Below are 14434 nucleotides of genomic sequence, written 5' to 3' on the forward strand. Positions count from 1 at the left end.
AGTGGCATTGGATATGGAGAAAGCATTTGACACCTTGTCCTGGGACTACCTTTAGGAGGTGATGCGCAGGATGGGTATTGGTCCTGTCTTCTTATCCTGATTGCGTCTTTTGTACGCTATGCCCCGGGCGAGAGTGCGTACAGGGGCGATTGTGTCAGACGCCTTTATTATCGAATGCAGCACATGGCAAGGTTGCCCCCTGTCACCGCTGCTGTTCGCGTTGGCCATGGAGCCGCTAACTATTCAGCTACGGACTGGCTTGGATGGGCGGGGCATCCGTGTGGGGACAAGAACGCACATAATTTCATTGTATGCAGATGATGCTCTAGTGTATGTCACAGAACCTGAATAGGCGGTCCCCCTCTTGTTGGGAACGATGGATAATTTTGGGCAGGTGTCGGGTCTCCGTGTTAACAGACAGAAAACGGTGTTATTCCCGATGGCAGGTCTGTCGGGGATAGAGGCATCGGAGTCACCCCAATTGGGCCTATCCTGGGAGACTGAGTCCTTTTCATATTTAGGCATCCGAGTTGCGCACTCACTGCAATTGCAATGCAATTTTAACATGGGAAGAGTACTGGAGGGCCGCTGAGCCTCTGTTCAGTTTTGGACCTCCCTCCCACTATTGGTCATGGTAGAATTGCGCTCAGTAAAATGATTTTGCTGCCTCGCTGCCTATATGTTATGCAGAATTCGCTCTGTGAGCTCACTCTTTCGGTAAAAAAAAAAAAAAAGATATAATTAAAGCACTACTAATGCTAGACAAGGATCTCTCATCCAACAACAGTGAATCCTATTCCATTTCACTTTGGAACAATAAGAAACTACATACAGCAAGCTCCTCCATAACTGGACCAAAATGGCCAATAAAGGCATCTCCTTAAGAGCGGGTCACTCCTCAGGTACCAGACTATTAACCTTTGCCACCCTACAAGAGAACTACAACCTTCATAATTTAGATTTTTATGAATTTCTAAAAATCAAGGCGAAGATATCCAAACTGGGCCCATTTTCCAAATCAACATTATTTCCCGCTCTCACATGTATGTGTTTAAGGGGTCATGTTGCGTCCAAAATGTACAAATCGATGGGCATTCCCATTGAACATTCTATCATTGACGTTCAGTTTAAATGGTCTACATACTTCCTAAAGAAAAGCAGAACCCCCCCCCATCTGAGGGAACCTGGATTAAAATATAATTCCACTCATTACAAAACACGCTTGGACCCTTGTTAATTCAAACAAAATGCTCTGCCACTCACTTCTTATACTAGACCCCCAACTAAACTCCTCACTGGCGACTCTGACATCTGTGAGGTCAGCAAACTGGCTTCCACAGAGATAGATCCTGTACAGACCAGATTGCAACACTGCACATCATCATTGAGCAGTTGATGGAATGAAACTTCCCCCTCTATTTCAACCTCATCAACTATGAGAAAGCATTCAACAGCATGGACAGAGAGACCCTTTGGAACTCCTTCACCACTATGGTGTGCCAGATAAACTCATAAAAATCTTCAGGAACTCTTATGATTGAATGATCTGCAAGACAGTTCATTGTGGACAATTCATGAAAACCTTCCAGTGAAAACCGGAGTCCGCCTGGGTTGCTTGCTCTCGCCTTTACCCTTACTGCTGGCCATAGACTGAAGCATGAAGGCATCCATAGCAAGCACAGAAATGGAATCCAGTGGACACCTTGGATTCAGCTCGATTACCTGGACTTTGCAGACAACCTGGCCATACTCTCCCATACCCATTTGCAGATGTAAGAGAAGACCAACAAACTGGCAGCCACATCAGCACAATTTGGCCTCAGCATTCACAGGGGACAAACCAAGATCCTAAAGGCTAACACGGACAGCACAACAATTGCAGTCACTCTTGTAAGTGATGCACTGGAAGAGCTCTAGGCCTTTATTTACTTGGGCAGTGTCATAGGCAAGCAGGGCGGCACAGACACCAATGACAAGGCAAAAATCGGATAAGCATTCAGCTAAAGAAAAGCTGAAGCACCAAAGAATTAAAGCTGCAAACCAAGATGGGACATTTTAACACCAACATAACATCGGTCCTCCTATATGGAGCAGAGACTTGGAGAAGAACAGTGACCACTACCAAGAAAGTTCAGACCTTCATCAAAATCTGCCTGATGAAAATTCTCCAAATTCACTGGCCGAACACCATCAGCAACAACGACCTATGGCTGCAGACTTTCACTCAATCAAAGACCGCTGGTCATCCACTACTTCAACATGCACATGGACAACACTGGATACCTTCATACACAACATACAATAATCCTCTTAGCCTTTTCACAGATTGCCATCCCAATTTGAACCACCCTGCATGAAAGTGTCCTTTTTGGATTGTAACCCCCACACTTTGTATTCTAGATGCTGTTGATTATGACTGTGAAAGTGACTGGAGCCTGCTAGCCAGCCCCCAGTGTCTACTGCTCTCTCCCTAAATTGGTAAATGTGAATTGGTATCCTCAACTTGCAAGTACTTTAACCCCCCCTTATAAGTACCCAGTATGTTGTACCAATGGTACTCAGGGCTTGGGTGGTAAAGGGGTCACCAGGGCCTGAAGCACTGTTTTTGCCACCCTGAGTGACCCAAGTAAACTACGGACAGCAGGCCTGCCACTGCAGACTGCAGGAGCAGTGTAAACTTCTCGAACTCAACTGTGCCGAAACCATGTGTGGCATAGCCCAAGCCATTACTATATGTCAGTCACCCCCCAGTAAGGCCTCCAGAACCCCAAGAAACAGGATGCATTATATTAAAGGTATGGAAATATAAGTACAAGCTTATATGTCCCTATAATGGCATTCCATTAAAGGTCACTATAAGTGAACAACGGTCCATAAGATAACATAAGATGGTACCCAGGCAAACCAAATTTCACCAGCTCCACTAGGGTAGTGCCAAAATGGGTCATGATGGTGTCACACAATGTGCTTTCTCACCCCTGACATGCTCTCATGTTGAGGGTAATGTGGCATGGACCCACAGAGCAACCTTAGAGGTTGCCCATATAGTTGCCCCAGTTTTCATGTGCTCTGGCAGCCAGCTCACAGCTGCTGCCGCCAAAACAGTAGTCAGGATAATGACCTGGACATCTCCCTCTTTCCCAGGAAGGCTAGTGAAGTGGCCCAACAAGGCAGTGAGCTTCAACGGGCACACCACCTCTGATATGCAAGCAAGCTCCCCCCCCCACCCCTAGTGGAGGACAAAGCCACCCCCCTGCCTTAGGCACATTTGCCCCAGGGCAGGTGCAAAAATTAGTTAGTCAGGAGCCTGGTCTTTACAGCTGAGGAAGACTTCTGCCATCTTGAAAAATAGCAAAATAGAGGGTTCTGGGTAGAAAAGGTGCCACAACCCATCGGATGTGGTCACTTCAGGGGCAGATTAGCCGCTGGGGCTAGTAACCTATTGTCTACCTGCACTACACTCCTAAATCACCTAAATCTAGGATTTAAGGGGAATCCCTGGCACTAGAACCTCAGATCTGCAACAACTTGGGACAAGAGGAGACCTGCATCAGCGACAACAGGAACCTGCACAAACCAAAGGTGTGATACCTTGAACCTGTGGGAACCTTCCTGGAACTGCTCGACTGAGGCTTGTCCTAGACCAAAGGCCAATTCTCCCAGCAAGAGGGAATCCTTTGTGAGCCAAAGGCAAGACCATACTCCCTTGGACTAGTAGCACTAGTCCACTGTCCATCTCAAGTAAAAGCCACGTACCGGAACCGAAGAAGCACTGGCCATTAGGCCCTCCAAAGGATCGCCCAAAGGCAGGTGGACCAATGCATTGTGGGAAGTGTAGTCCAGCTCTCCACTAAGTTACAGCCAGCTTCTATTCTAACCATAACTTCCCAAAGGAGAGATAACTTTTCTTCCACAATACCACTGTCAAGGCTTGTTGGTGTCCAGATCAGTCTTCACCACCTTTACTCATAGCTACAACCAGAGGGCACACCACAACACCTGCATCTGACATCGCTAGTGGCTCCCTTGTTGAGTTTTTGCATTCATTTCTTTGCCTGCACCATCTCAGTGGTAAAGCTGGCAACCGCAGCTTCCTTTCAGCACCATGGATAGTCAAACAACGTTTGCACCCAAACCACCTGACACCTGAGCTACGCAGAGTTGTTCTGCCTGATGATCCCTGGTCCAGGGATCCACAAAAGGCTAACCCCCAGAGGGCTCCCACAAACTCGACTTGCAAGTGACCGAGTGTCACAATTATCAATCTTCAGTATCTGTCGCTTCCGCTTTCAGTACCAAGGACAGCCAAGACACCTCTGTACCTGGCCCCACGAGCCAGGTACAATTGGTCTAGCGCAGCTTGTTCCTGGGACCCGCACAACGTTAATAACCAGTGGGTTCCTCTGAACTCATCCTCCAAGTGATCAAGTGTCACTAGTGATGTTCCTCACTGATCGCAATGGTAAAAGTTTAACATCTTGAAATACAATAAATTATTTTTCACTTGACAAGCTATAACTCCAGTTATCCATTTCTGACTTTAGTGTCTAAATTAACATACAAATCGGATTTTTTTTAATGAACTGGTGTTGGATGTCTTTTGAGTCAATTACTTATCATCCATGTTGGTAGTCTGAAATGCTTAACACAGGTTTGTTTTAGTGAAGCCTGACTGCTCTTTACCACAATACCAGGACTGAGCTAAGGATTTCGTACTTTGAATCCAAAGGACCATCTTTGGGTTATTGTGAGAGTATTACATAGTGAAGCCTAACCAGCATCACTGCATAATACTCCAGTTTCCTGCATACCGAAAGACTGCTGTGTTTGAGAATCCTATGTCTGTACCACATGCCTTTCTCCTTATCCCTGTCCTCCCCCTCTGGTCTCTTCCTCCCCTCTGTCTCCCCTCTAATTTACCTCTTCCAAGTTTAGCTCAATCTGTTACTTAGCCTCACTCAGGTGGTGCTATAAGACCCAATACAATACTCACCTCCCACGAACTTCATATCCCTCCATTTTCTGTACTGGTATCTATCTCGCTAATTCAGCAGCCATGGTCTGTTATATTAATTCAGTTGCATCACAGGCAGTCACCACTGATTGTTCATACTCATCAGATTTTTTGTATTGATATCTATACCCCTAATTCAGCAGTAATAATTCTGTTGTGACAGCCACTACCGATTTCATACAGGAAGATTCAGGATCTAAGTGTTACAGTGCCTATGACTTAATGTTCTAGGACCTGGTATCACCATGCTTTGCTGTTAGTTTTGTTAAATACGTTTTATTGAGTTTTCCATTAGGAATTACAAACAGTAGAGTCAGATACATTGAAAAGTATGAACATAACACAGTGATCCAAGTCGGGTTGCCCATGTACTCTGGATGAGGAGAACAGCGGGTTGCAGGATAAGTGTTCAGGGTCCCAGGGCTCTCCTGTTAGTAACAATGGGAGTTTGTAAAGTATAAGTTCAACAGATGAAGGGGGGATAACTGAGTTAACCTTGGGGATTGGATGATAATGGGACGGGAGCAGCAGTGCATGACGGGTAAGGAGGGGGGTACAGTATAGGTGGTAGACAGTCAGTGTAAGGAATCGAACAGATGCGCAGGCTCTTGTCCTGTCATCTCTAACCTAATGAATTCACAGGTGCCATGGATTAAGGCAGTGGGGGTAATTCTATGGGGTGGAGATAGCTGCGGGAGGCGGTGTCACCTGATGGAAATGTGCCAGCAGGGTGGCTCACAGAGGGAAGATTGGGCACTTACGAAGACGGCGTACATCCTCATATCGAAGGGTGCCCTCTTCCGCTGTTGACCATTTGCATACCGCGCCATGCCAGGTAGCCACCAAGGGAGCTGCGCCAGTGCATCATTAATGGGCGCTTCGGAAGGAGAAGTGCCAGTGAAGCAAAGCAGGTTCACACTTGCTATTGTTTAGTGTGTCGGAAGATTCCTAGGGAGCTGGCCTATCATGTATGCAGGTCTGTGAGCTCCGTGACCATTTGCAGCATAGAGTGCACTGTATGCCAGTAGCTTTGAAGGGACGAGTAGGAACAGAACATGTGCAGGAAATCTGCCCTTTGGTTTAGGCAACATGGGCAATTCAGCAATGCATTGGGAAACAGGCAGTGTATGCGCGCTGGGGTGAGATACGCCCTGTGCAATATAAAAAGCTGTATGTTCCTGAAGTGCAAGTTAGGTGAAATTGACTTCGGGGACCGCAGCACTGTGCACCATTTTTGTCCTGAAGTACCTTCCTGAAGTCTCCCTCCCACTGCTGTTGGTACACAATTAGCGGTGTGTGTGTGAGTTCCCTGATTGCTGTTGGGAGTCAGGTGATTAGGTGTCTACCCTCCCCCATCAAGGGGATGAAGTGTAGTACTGGATGAGCGGTGGGTTCCCAAAGTGCTCTACATGCACGGACCAACCTGGTGTGAAGGAGAAATTGTCCTTAGGGGAAGTTGTTCTCCTCCACCAGTTGTGTGAATGGTAGTGATTTACCACTCTAGAAAAGACTGCCTACTATGTAAATCGCTTTATCTGACCATACGTTTAGTTTACAGGCGATATTGTATCCACATTGGTGGGGCAACTCAACAATTGGGAACAGCGGGGTGTATAGCAGGGTGTTACGGGACAGTCGGTGTATCCAGGCCATGCAACGGTAAGCTATCACCTGCAGTGGCCATGTGTGCAATGGCTGTGTCCTTCCTAGGAGGAGTCTCCTCAACATCGGGAGCGAGATCAGCACCAGGGCACCCGTGGTTTCCCTCAAGTTATGGCCCGCCCTCCATCTAGAGAGCCACTGAAGCTGCGCTGCAAGAAAATAGGTCTCAAACGTGGGGGCTCCAATAGCCCCCTGGTCAGTCGGTAAATGTAGAGCTACCGGTGTCACATATCAGGGTGATGAGAAGAGTGTTTAATTCTGCAAAAAAGGAGGGGGCAGTACTAATAGAAGCTTGGTGAAGTAGTATAGTAATTGTGGTAGGATAATCGTTTTAGCCAAAGTTACCCTGCCTATTGGGGCCAGAGGAAGGGCCTGCCAGGAGCGCATTTGGGAACGGATCCCACTAAAAACACAACAGTAGTAACCATTGACCAGGTCAGTGGGTGTGTGGTAAAGATGGACACCAAGGTATCGGACTTCTTGTGGGTACCATCGAAGGTGAGCATCTCCGCTTGCTATATCTTGGGGTGATTGTCCTGGGCTCAGCGGGTAGACCGTTGAATTCATCCAGTTGACTTGAAGGCCAGCGGCGGAGGCAAACTTCTCTAGTATATGTTGGATTAGGGTGAGGTCCATAGTGATGTCCCTGATGTACAAAAGGAGGTCATCAACATAGAGGGATACTGCATGGATCCCATCCCCCAATGGTATGCCCCAGTCTATTCCACTGTCATGGAGCTGCAGGGCTGTGGCTCCAAAGCTAACACGAACAGCAGATGAGAAATGGGGCACCCATGTTGGGTGCCCCGGTTGATGGGGAATAGCGCTGAGATGTAGCACCCCAGGCGGACTCAGGTGGAATTAGTATATAAGAGTTCAGTATATGCCAGTAGCCATGGTCCAATACCCACTCGATGCAACACCTCAAACAGGTAGGGCCAGGTCAGGGTGGCAAAGTCATTTTCCAGATCCAGAACCAGGCAGGCCGAGCGGGGATAGCGATCTTGGATTTGATCCTGGATCCTGATCCTGGATGTGGAACAGATGATGAATAATGTGAGGCGTGTTTCACCCCGGCACAAAGCCATTCTGGTCAGTGTGTATAAGGTCTGGGAGGATTTATGAATATCTGTCCGGTAGGAGTTTTCTGAGTATTTTATAGTCTGAACCAAGTATGGCTATTGGCCAATAAGAGGCCAGGTCTGTAGGGTTCCTGCCCGGTTTCAGGATAGAGAATCAGCAAGGAGTCCTGCTGTGTGCAGGGGAGCGCCCGAAACATTGTGCTTTCTCGTACAGAGTGACAAGGTGAGGTACGAGTAGCACCAAGGTGCTGTAGTACTCTAGCGGTATGCCGTTGAGGCCTGGGGTCTTGTTCCGGTGAGGTCCTGGACTACCTGTTTGACCTGTGTGGTGGTGATGGCCTCGTCAAGGGCTTGCCTGGTTGGGGCTGAAATAGCGGTGAGGGAAACATGGGTGAGAAAGACCACAGATGATTTGATTATGGGAACCTCAGGTGGTCTATACAGCATTGAGTAGTAGTCTACGAAAGCCTGGAGAATTTCCGGCTGGGTTAGTACGGTGAGTCACTAAGGGTTCTCCACCTCTGTAACTAGGGGAGCTATGACCTCTTGTTGAGCCAGCCAGGCGAGGCGTCTGCCAGTCCTCTCACCTTCTCTGTGCACTCTGAAGGCATAAGCACTGAAGTTAAAGCGGTGTAGATCTTCTAGTAGCTTTGTGTAAATGTTTTTTAATTCTGCAAGTCGGGGTGCAAACTCTGGACGGGAATCCACTGCCTTACTGAGATTGGCAAGTTGGTGCTCTGTTTTTTCTGTCTGCCTTCCGCTTCTAGGGTGTGGCAGACTCGCACTATCTTTTGTATGCAGAGCCCAGTAAAAGAGGCCTTGAAAGTATCCTATTTGAATGCCCTGGAAGAGGCTGTACCTGTGTTTTCTACAAAATATTGTCTGATGTGCTCTTGTTGTCCCGGCTGGAATACAGGGTCCTCTAGGCAATCTCAGGGAAGCCTCCATGTGGGGACTTGTGGTGGGTGGACCAGAGAATATCTAAAGTGTAGCCATCATGGTCAGAAATAACACTCCTGAGATAGTCGGAGTGGTGGAGGCTCAGCAGCAAAGTCTGAGAACAAAGTAATCTATCCAGTCTCACATAGAGGCTATGTACTGCCGATTGAAAAGAGTAGAGGCGGTCAGGGGGTTCAGTGTGCGTCGCACATCTATCAATGACCAGTGGTGGTCCATGTGTGAAAAAGGAGTCTTGGCATGCATGGAGGTGAGCGAGGCAACAGGGGTTGTGATCTATCCAAATTAAGATCTAGTATGCAATGTAATCCCTTCCTAGGATCCATGGGATGTGTGTTTTGTATGCTAGGATGGTAGAGAGTGAGTCCTTGAAAGGGCCTTGATCGGTGTGAGGGGCATATACACTACCAATGGGAAGGGGTTGGCTGTCAAGGCGGCCCTCCAGAAGGACGTACTGGCTTCTTTGTTGATTATAGAACTTAACTCTTGAAACAGGACACCGGACAAACCTATATCATGGTACCTCTAGCGTATGCAGAGTGCGTCGTGGCATAGATTTGGTTGCGCCAACGCTTGCTTAGGTGTCCCAACTCTTGCTGTGTTATGTGCGTTTCTTGTAATAATATTATTTGTGCTTACTGTTACCTGATGTAGGAATAGATTGTGTAATGTTTTCTCAAATGCCTCGAATATTTAACGTAAGGAACCTGGTGTCCTGGAGGGGAGGTTTGTGTGTGGGGTGACGCAGCATGGCTCAGATAGTGGGGCAGCAGCTGCTGGTCAGTGCCAGCTATGTGCGCACATTGGGATTCCATTGGCTGCTGTGTAAGCTGTGCTATGGGGACATTGAGGCGGGGTAGCGGCTGCTTTGGTGTGTAAGAGGAGAGGTATCAGTTAAACATGGGATGAACTGAACTGAACGTCGGGGACCTGTCACAACCATTTCTGTAGGTAGCCTGATTTTTTAAACTGTAAAAAACATATCTTGCATCATCTATATATCTCAAACCCACCAGATTTTGCTCAGTGGTTTTGGGCATTGCAGATATACTATGCAGTAGCAATAGTTCCTTCATGCCCCCAAAACATTTGCATATTGTAAATGGAATCATACATTGTACTGATTCAAGTTGCGTTCTTACCTCAAATATGCTGTAGTTGGTGGGCTTTATAAGTAGCTTTTGATTGTAAGTGATGTTTATGTATGCCTCATTTTCAACAACAATAATATCTTTGGGAAATGGGCCCTGGAATTCAATTCCTTTTTCACCATAGGCCACGGCTCTTGCTCCCAAAGCTAGTCTGTGTGCAACACTTTGTTTATCTCGAGGATGAACACTAGAAAGAAAACACATCATCTATATTATTGCAAACCCTGGAATTTAATTCAAAACTTTGCAACCCTGACTCTTTAGCAACACACAAGCACTTACACACATCTGTCAATCTGCAGATTTTTCCAATGTCTTTACTTGTTAGAGCTCTCTCCCTTATAGGGTGATTGTAATTGTAAATTATGAACTCACCAGTGGAGTTCTAGCCTTCTGCTGAATGCCTTTTTGGTGGGAGTGGCACAGTCTGGTTAAAAAGGGGTGAGAATAACCAGTACGGTGTTAAAGACAACAGGAGGAAACAGGAGGGGCTGGCAGGGTGTGCCTTGGTAAGTGAATAAATGATGTCTGTAGTGGGGGGACAAGCACTGTTCAATTTAAACTCATAAAACTTCAGCCACAGGAAGCAGGCCAATGTTTTATGATTTTAACACACTGTGTGAAGCATAGTAAAAACCCACAACACGTCCTCCCCTAGGGCCATTTCTTGGTCTTGAATGTCCATGGATGCAACATGTGGAGTAATAAACAGTGACCCAAAATGCTACCCCCTCCTGACAGGGATGCAGGGATGAGAGGTTGTGTAGAATTCAGCAAGTTGGCTTAGGGGCCTGGACCAGACCAGTGGGTATTTAAATTGGTTAGGGGAGCCTGGCTCAGAGTGCTAACTGGCAGTAGCACCTCAAGCTGCCAGTACCTCACACAAGAAGGGACAGTTTCTCCTCTTTTTTAATTCTATTGGACCTACGTACCTGGCGTAGCCACTGTGAATTTGCAAGTGTTCCCAACTCCATACACTACTACTAGGCCATGGGGGCAGATCCCAGTTCTGCCTGTGAGAACGCATAACTTTGGTTGTGCCATTATACGTTGCTGGAGTGACCGAAAACTGTAATCAACAATGCATATATCGTGTATTTTAATAGTACCAATATAAGAGGAACATCCAATGTATCGTTGAAGGTGCATTCACAGAACAAGATTAATAATTCAAATGGGGATTTTAACATGCTGGATTTCAATATATGTGCACATTTAAAATCAGATATTTCTAATTAATAAATTGTTGAAATATTAATTGAAGATGTACGTATAATCATGTATTTTGAATGTGCCTTGAAGTATCATACTAAGTTAGCTTGATTAAAGGCCTAAAATGTTGGTTGTGGGTCTAACCTTCAATGTGGAGTTTGCTTGTGTTGCAGCATTCTTTATTTGCAGGTGCACCCGTCTGAGTCACAGTTAGTGAAAGGCATATAATGTATTTGAGATAGTAGGATCGAGGTTTCGTTCAAAGTGTTTGATACTCGTGGGTGAGTGAATACTGTCAATGCTTTAGTGGAGCAGACTAAGGTTATTGTATTGCATTTTGCTATATGTGTGTGTGTGTTCGTACAGATTGTAGAGGATGGCGGGCTGATGCAAGAAGCAAGATTGACATCACAGTGTGGGGCACTGGTATTGGTCGGTTGGTGTACTGCAGCTCTGGTATTGGTTGTGGACATCACAAGGGGATGCACTCTGATTGGTTGTCGCTGCTGAACAAGACATTGTGGATAAAGAGTTACTTCTTGGTCCAGAACAAAATTTCTCATTCTGATTATTGATATTTGGTTGAAAATTAATTGTTTTAAGGTAATATGAGTTCTGTTTAGAGAATATGTGCCTGTAACTAGTAGAGAGGGAGAAGAGAAACCTCCCAAAGATACCCCAGGTTATTATATGGCAGTAAATGTAGGTCTCCACATGTGTATTTGGATTATTCAAGGGCAGACGATCACAGAAAAAGAAGGTGCTTTAAGGTGTTCACGTTATGGCACATTTAATTTGAAAAATATTAAAAACCTGAGTGTGATTTCTATGAGATGAAACACCTCCTGGACCTGCACAATATGAGGAACTTAATGCTTGGGAATGTGCTGCTCATGCTAGAGGAAAGAGCTCGAAGAGCACTGGACACCTATGTGGATGCTTGACAAGATGCTGAACAAAACAGATGGAGAACTGACATGCTAGAGAGAGTTGGATTGAATGTGACCTTGACAACTGAAGCATTTGAGGGAATAAAGGAAAAGAAAAGAGACAAGAAACAAAATGAGGGAAAGTGAAAGGAACCAGATGATATGAGTGAGGTTAGTGAGAGTGACTCTTGAGACAGCCTTCTAGATTTACTATTGTCAGAATGTCTATCCCCGTACAACGAGACTCGGAAGGAGTGTGGAAATGGCACAAGAAGTGTTGGAAAGTTTGGATTAGCTACTGCTCCAATACATGTGACTCCTGATCCCGTGGGGGTTATACTGGCAAATGTACGTTATGAACCAAGGGAAAAGGGTCAAGAATTCATGCTTCTGCTGATTCTGTCACCCCAATACCGCTGATGGTCTTACAATCCAAAATACTATTGGTCTTGTGGTTCCCATACATAAGCCTGATTGCTTGAGAAAAACAACTTATAGTTAGGCCTCCTGGTTTTATGGTATTTATTATTTTAACACTTCCATCTGTATTTATCCATATTTTTTTTGGCAATCTCATTAGTATTTATCCATATTTAGTTTGTGTTTTGAGAATAAATGGAGTCACAGTGTGGTATATTTCCACATACCTTTTACTGATAAGCATGCACTCATACTTTGATTCCTGTTGCTTTATACAAAAATTAAGCAGCCAAATATAATAAAACACTACATCCAGGTGAATATTAGCATTATATACACGTACGTTAACATATGCTTTATTTAAGGAAATCTCATTCTGTTTCTTAGCTCTCCATGCTGTCTATCTGCTATGTTGTTGGCCTGGAATTAATGATGGCCCTGATGGAGAGTCGCGCACAAGAAACACAATTTTCTGTATTTTTCCACTATTGAAAAAAAAATACAGACAGGAAGCAGATTGTTTTCTGTCTGTGTTTATCTGCAAAAATCAGCAATAAATTAAAACTGGGAGCCTAACTTATCATTTGGCTGTCCCCGGTGCAGTAGGTAGGTAAAATACTGCTGCAGCAGTCCTGATACTAGAGGATTTGTTTCTCTAGTTCTGACACACCCAAGCTCTCCTTGTGCTTCTCGGCTCCATAGGTACGTATCAGAGAATGCCAACTTCAGGAACACCTCTATGGGAGCTGCCTTTAAATTCTAGGAGTGGTGCCCCTGGAGATGGAAAAATGTCAAAAGTACCAGTAGTGATAGGGAGTCTTAGTGCTAAGGAAATAGACAAGTGGGTGAAGGCTTTTAATGCTGATACTCCTCCAAGAAAAAGTGTGCTAACTGAAGTGAGTTAGGGAACAATTCAGTCAACGGAGAGAGAGAACCTGGTGGATGTGACAAAATTAAAGTTAGAACTGGATGAGATGATTAGTGGGAACTTTACAGTGACTCATTTAGATACGTATCATGAAAATTATCTTGTGTTCCTGTGTAAGGATGTTACTAGACGTGCAGGACAAGCTTATGACAAATTACCAGAGTTAGCTCAAAGATACAAGGTAGACTTTGTGAGAAATTGGGTTGTTGGTTGACTGGGGTGTGAGCCCTGGTCAAGCAACAGCCCAAATCTCTTGTAGGTTGAACCACAAAACGTCACTAATTTAACTTGTGCTAAATCCTGGATAGGTTGGAACAAAAAGCAGTCAGGCTACACTTAAAGGTAGTGTGTTAAGTATTTATGCAACACACAAACAGCAATATAATGAAAACACAACACAATAAAAATCCCAAACTAATTTAGAAAAATAGAAGCATGCTTAATAAATGATTTAACACTAAAATGTTACAAATCCAACCAGTAAAACCAGAGGTATGAATTTTTAAAGTTTCAAGTTCAAAATAGCAAATACTCTGTTTTAGAAAAAGGCAGTCGAGGCACCTTTAGCACCACAACCAGGGGTCCAGGAGTGGATGGAGACCACGCTGGGTTCAGGTTTCACTCAGGCAGGGTCCAGGTGCGGGTTCAAATGGGGAGAGCCTCTTATTTTCCTGTGGCTCTGAACAGGAGGCCAGCAAAACAAGCCCTTGGAGTCACTTCTGGAAGCCCTGGGTGCATGTGAAGATGCAAGGCTTCACAGCATGGTTGGCCTCTGAAGGTTCAAGGCAGGCTCCAGGTAGCAAAGCAGTCTGGAGGAGTGCACAGTAGGTCACAGTGGCAGGCAGTCCTCTGATAGTCCTTACGCAGGTCAAGTAGTGAACTGAAGATGGGTCTGGGAGCCTTGTTTTTTATACTCTGGTGCCCTGTTCCTAAATGCTGGGAGAAACCTCCAGAAGGGTTGTTTGACATCTTTCTTCTTATTGTTCTCTTTGTCACCCCCTGTATGAACTTTTCTGTTCACCCTTGTTCTGACCCATTTGTCTGCCTTCTTTCCCAATTCTTGGGGAGAGGTCAGATCA

The 14434-nt window shown here is 45.4% G+C and overlaps 1 protein-coding gene across 1 annotated transcript in view; it reads right to left on the bottom strand.

The window, feature by feature from the left end:
- The window catches only part of SIAE (sialic acid acetylesterase), a 1017559-nt gene that overhangs the window by 155573 nt on the left and 847552 nt on the right, over window positions 1-14434 (bottom strand). The window contains exon 9 of the mRNA XM_069224521.1: window positions 9858-10053. Coding sequence (XP_069080622.1) covers window positions 9858-10053 — 196 coding nt within the window. The remainder of the gene's footprint in view (window positions 1-9857; window positions 10054-14434) is intronic.

The sequence above is a fragment of the Pleurodeles waltl genome, chromosome 3_1 (assembly GCF_031143425.1).
Source record: "Pleurodeles waltl isolate 20211129_DDA chromosome 3_1, aPleWal1.hap1.20221129, whole genome shotgun sequence".
In the NCBI taxonomy this organism is placed as follows: Eukaryota; Metazoa; Chordata; class Amphibia; order Caudata; family Salamandridae; genus Pleurodeles; species Pleurodeles waltl.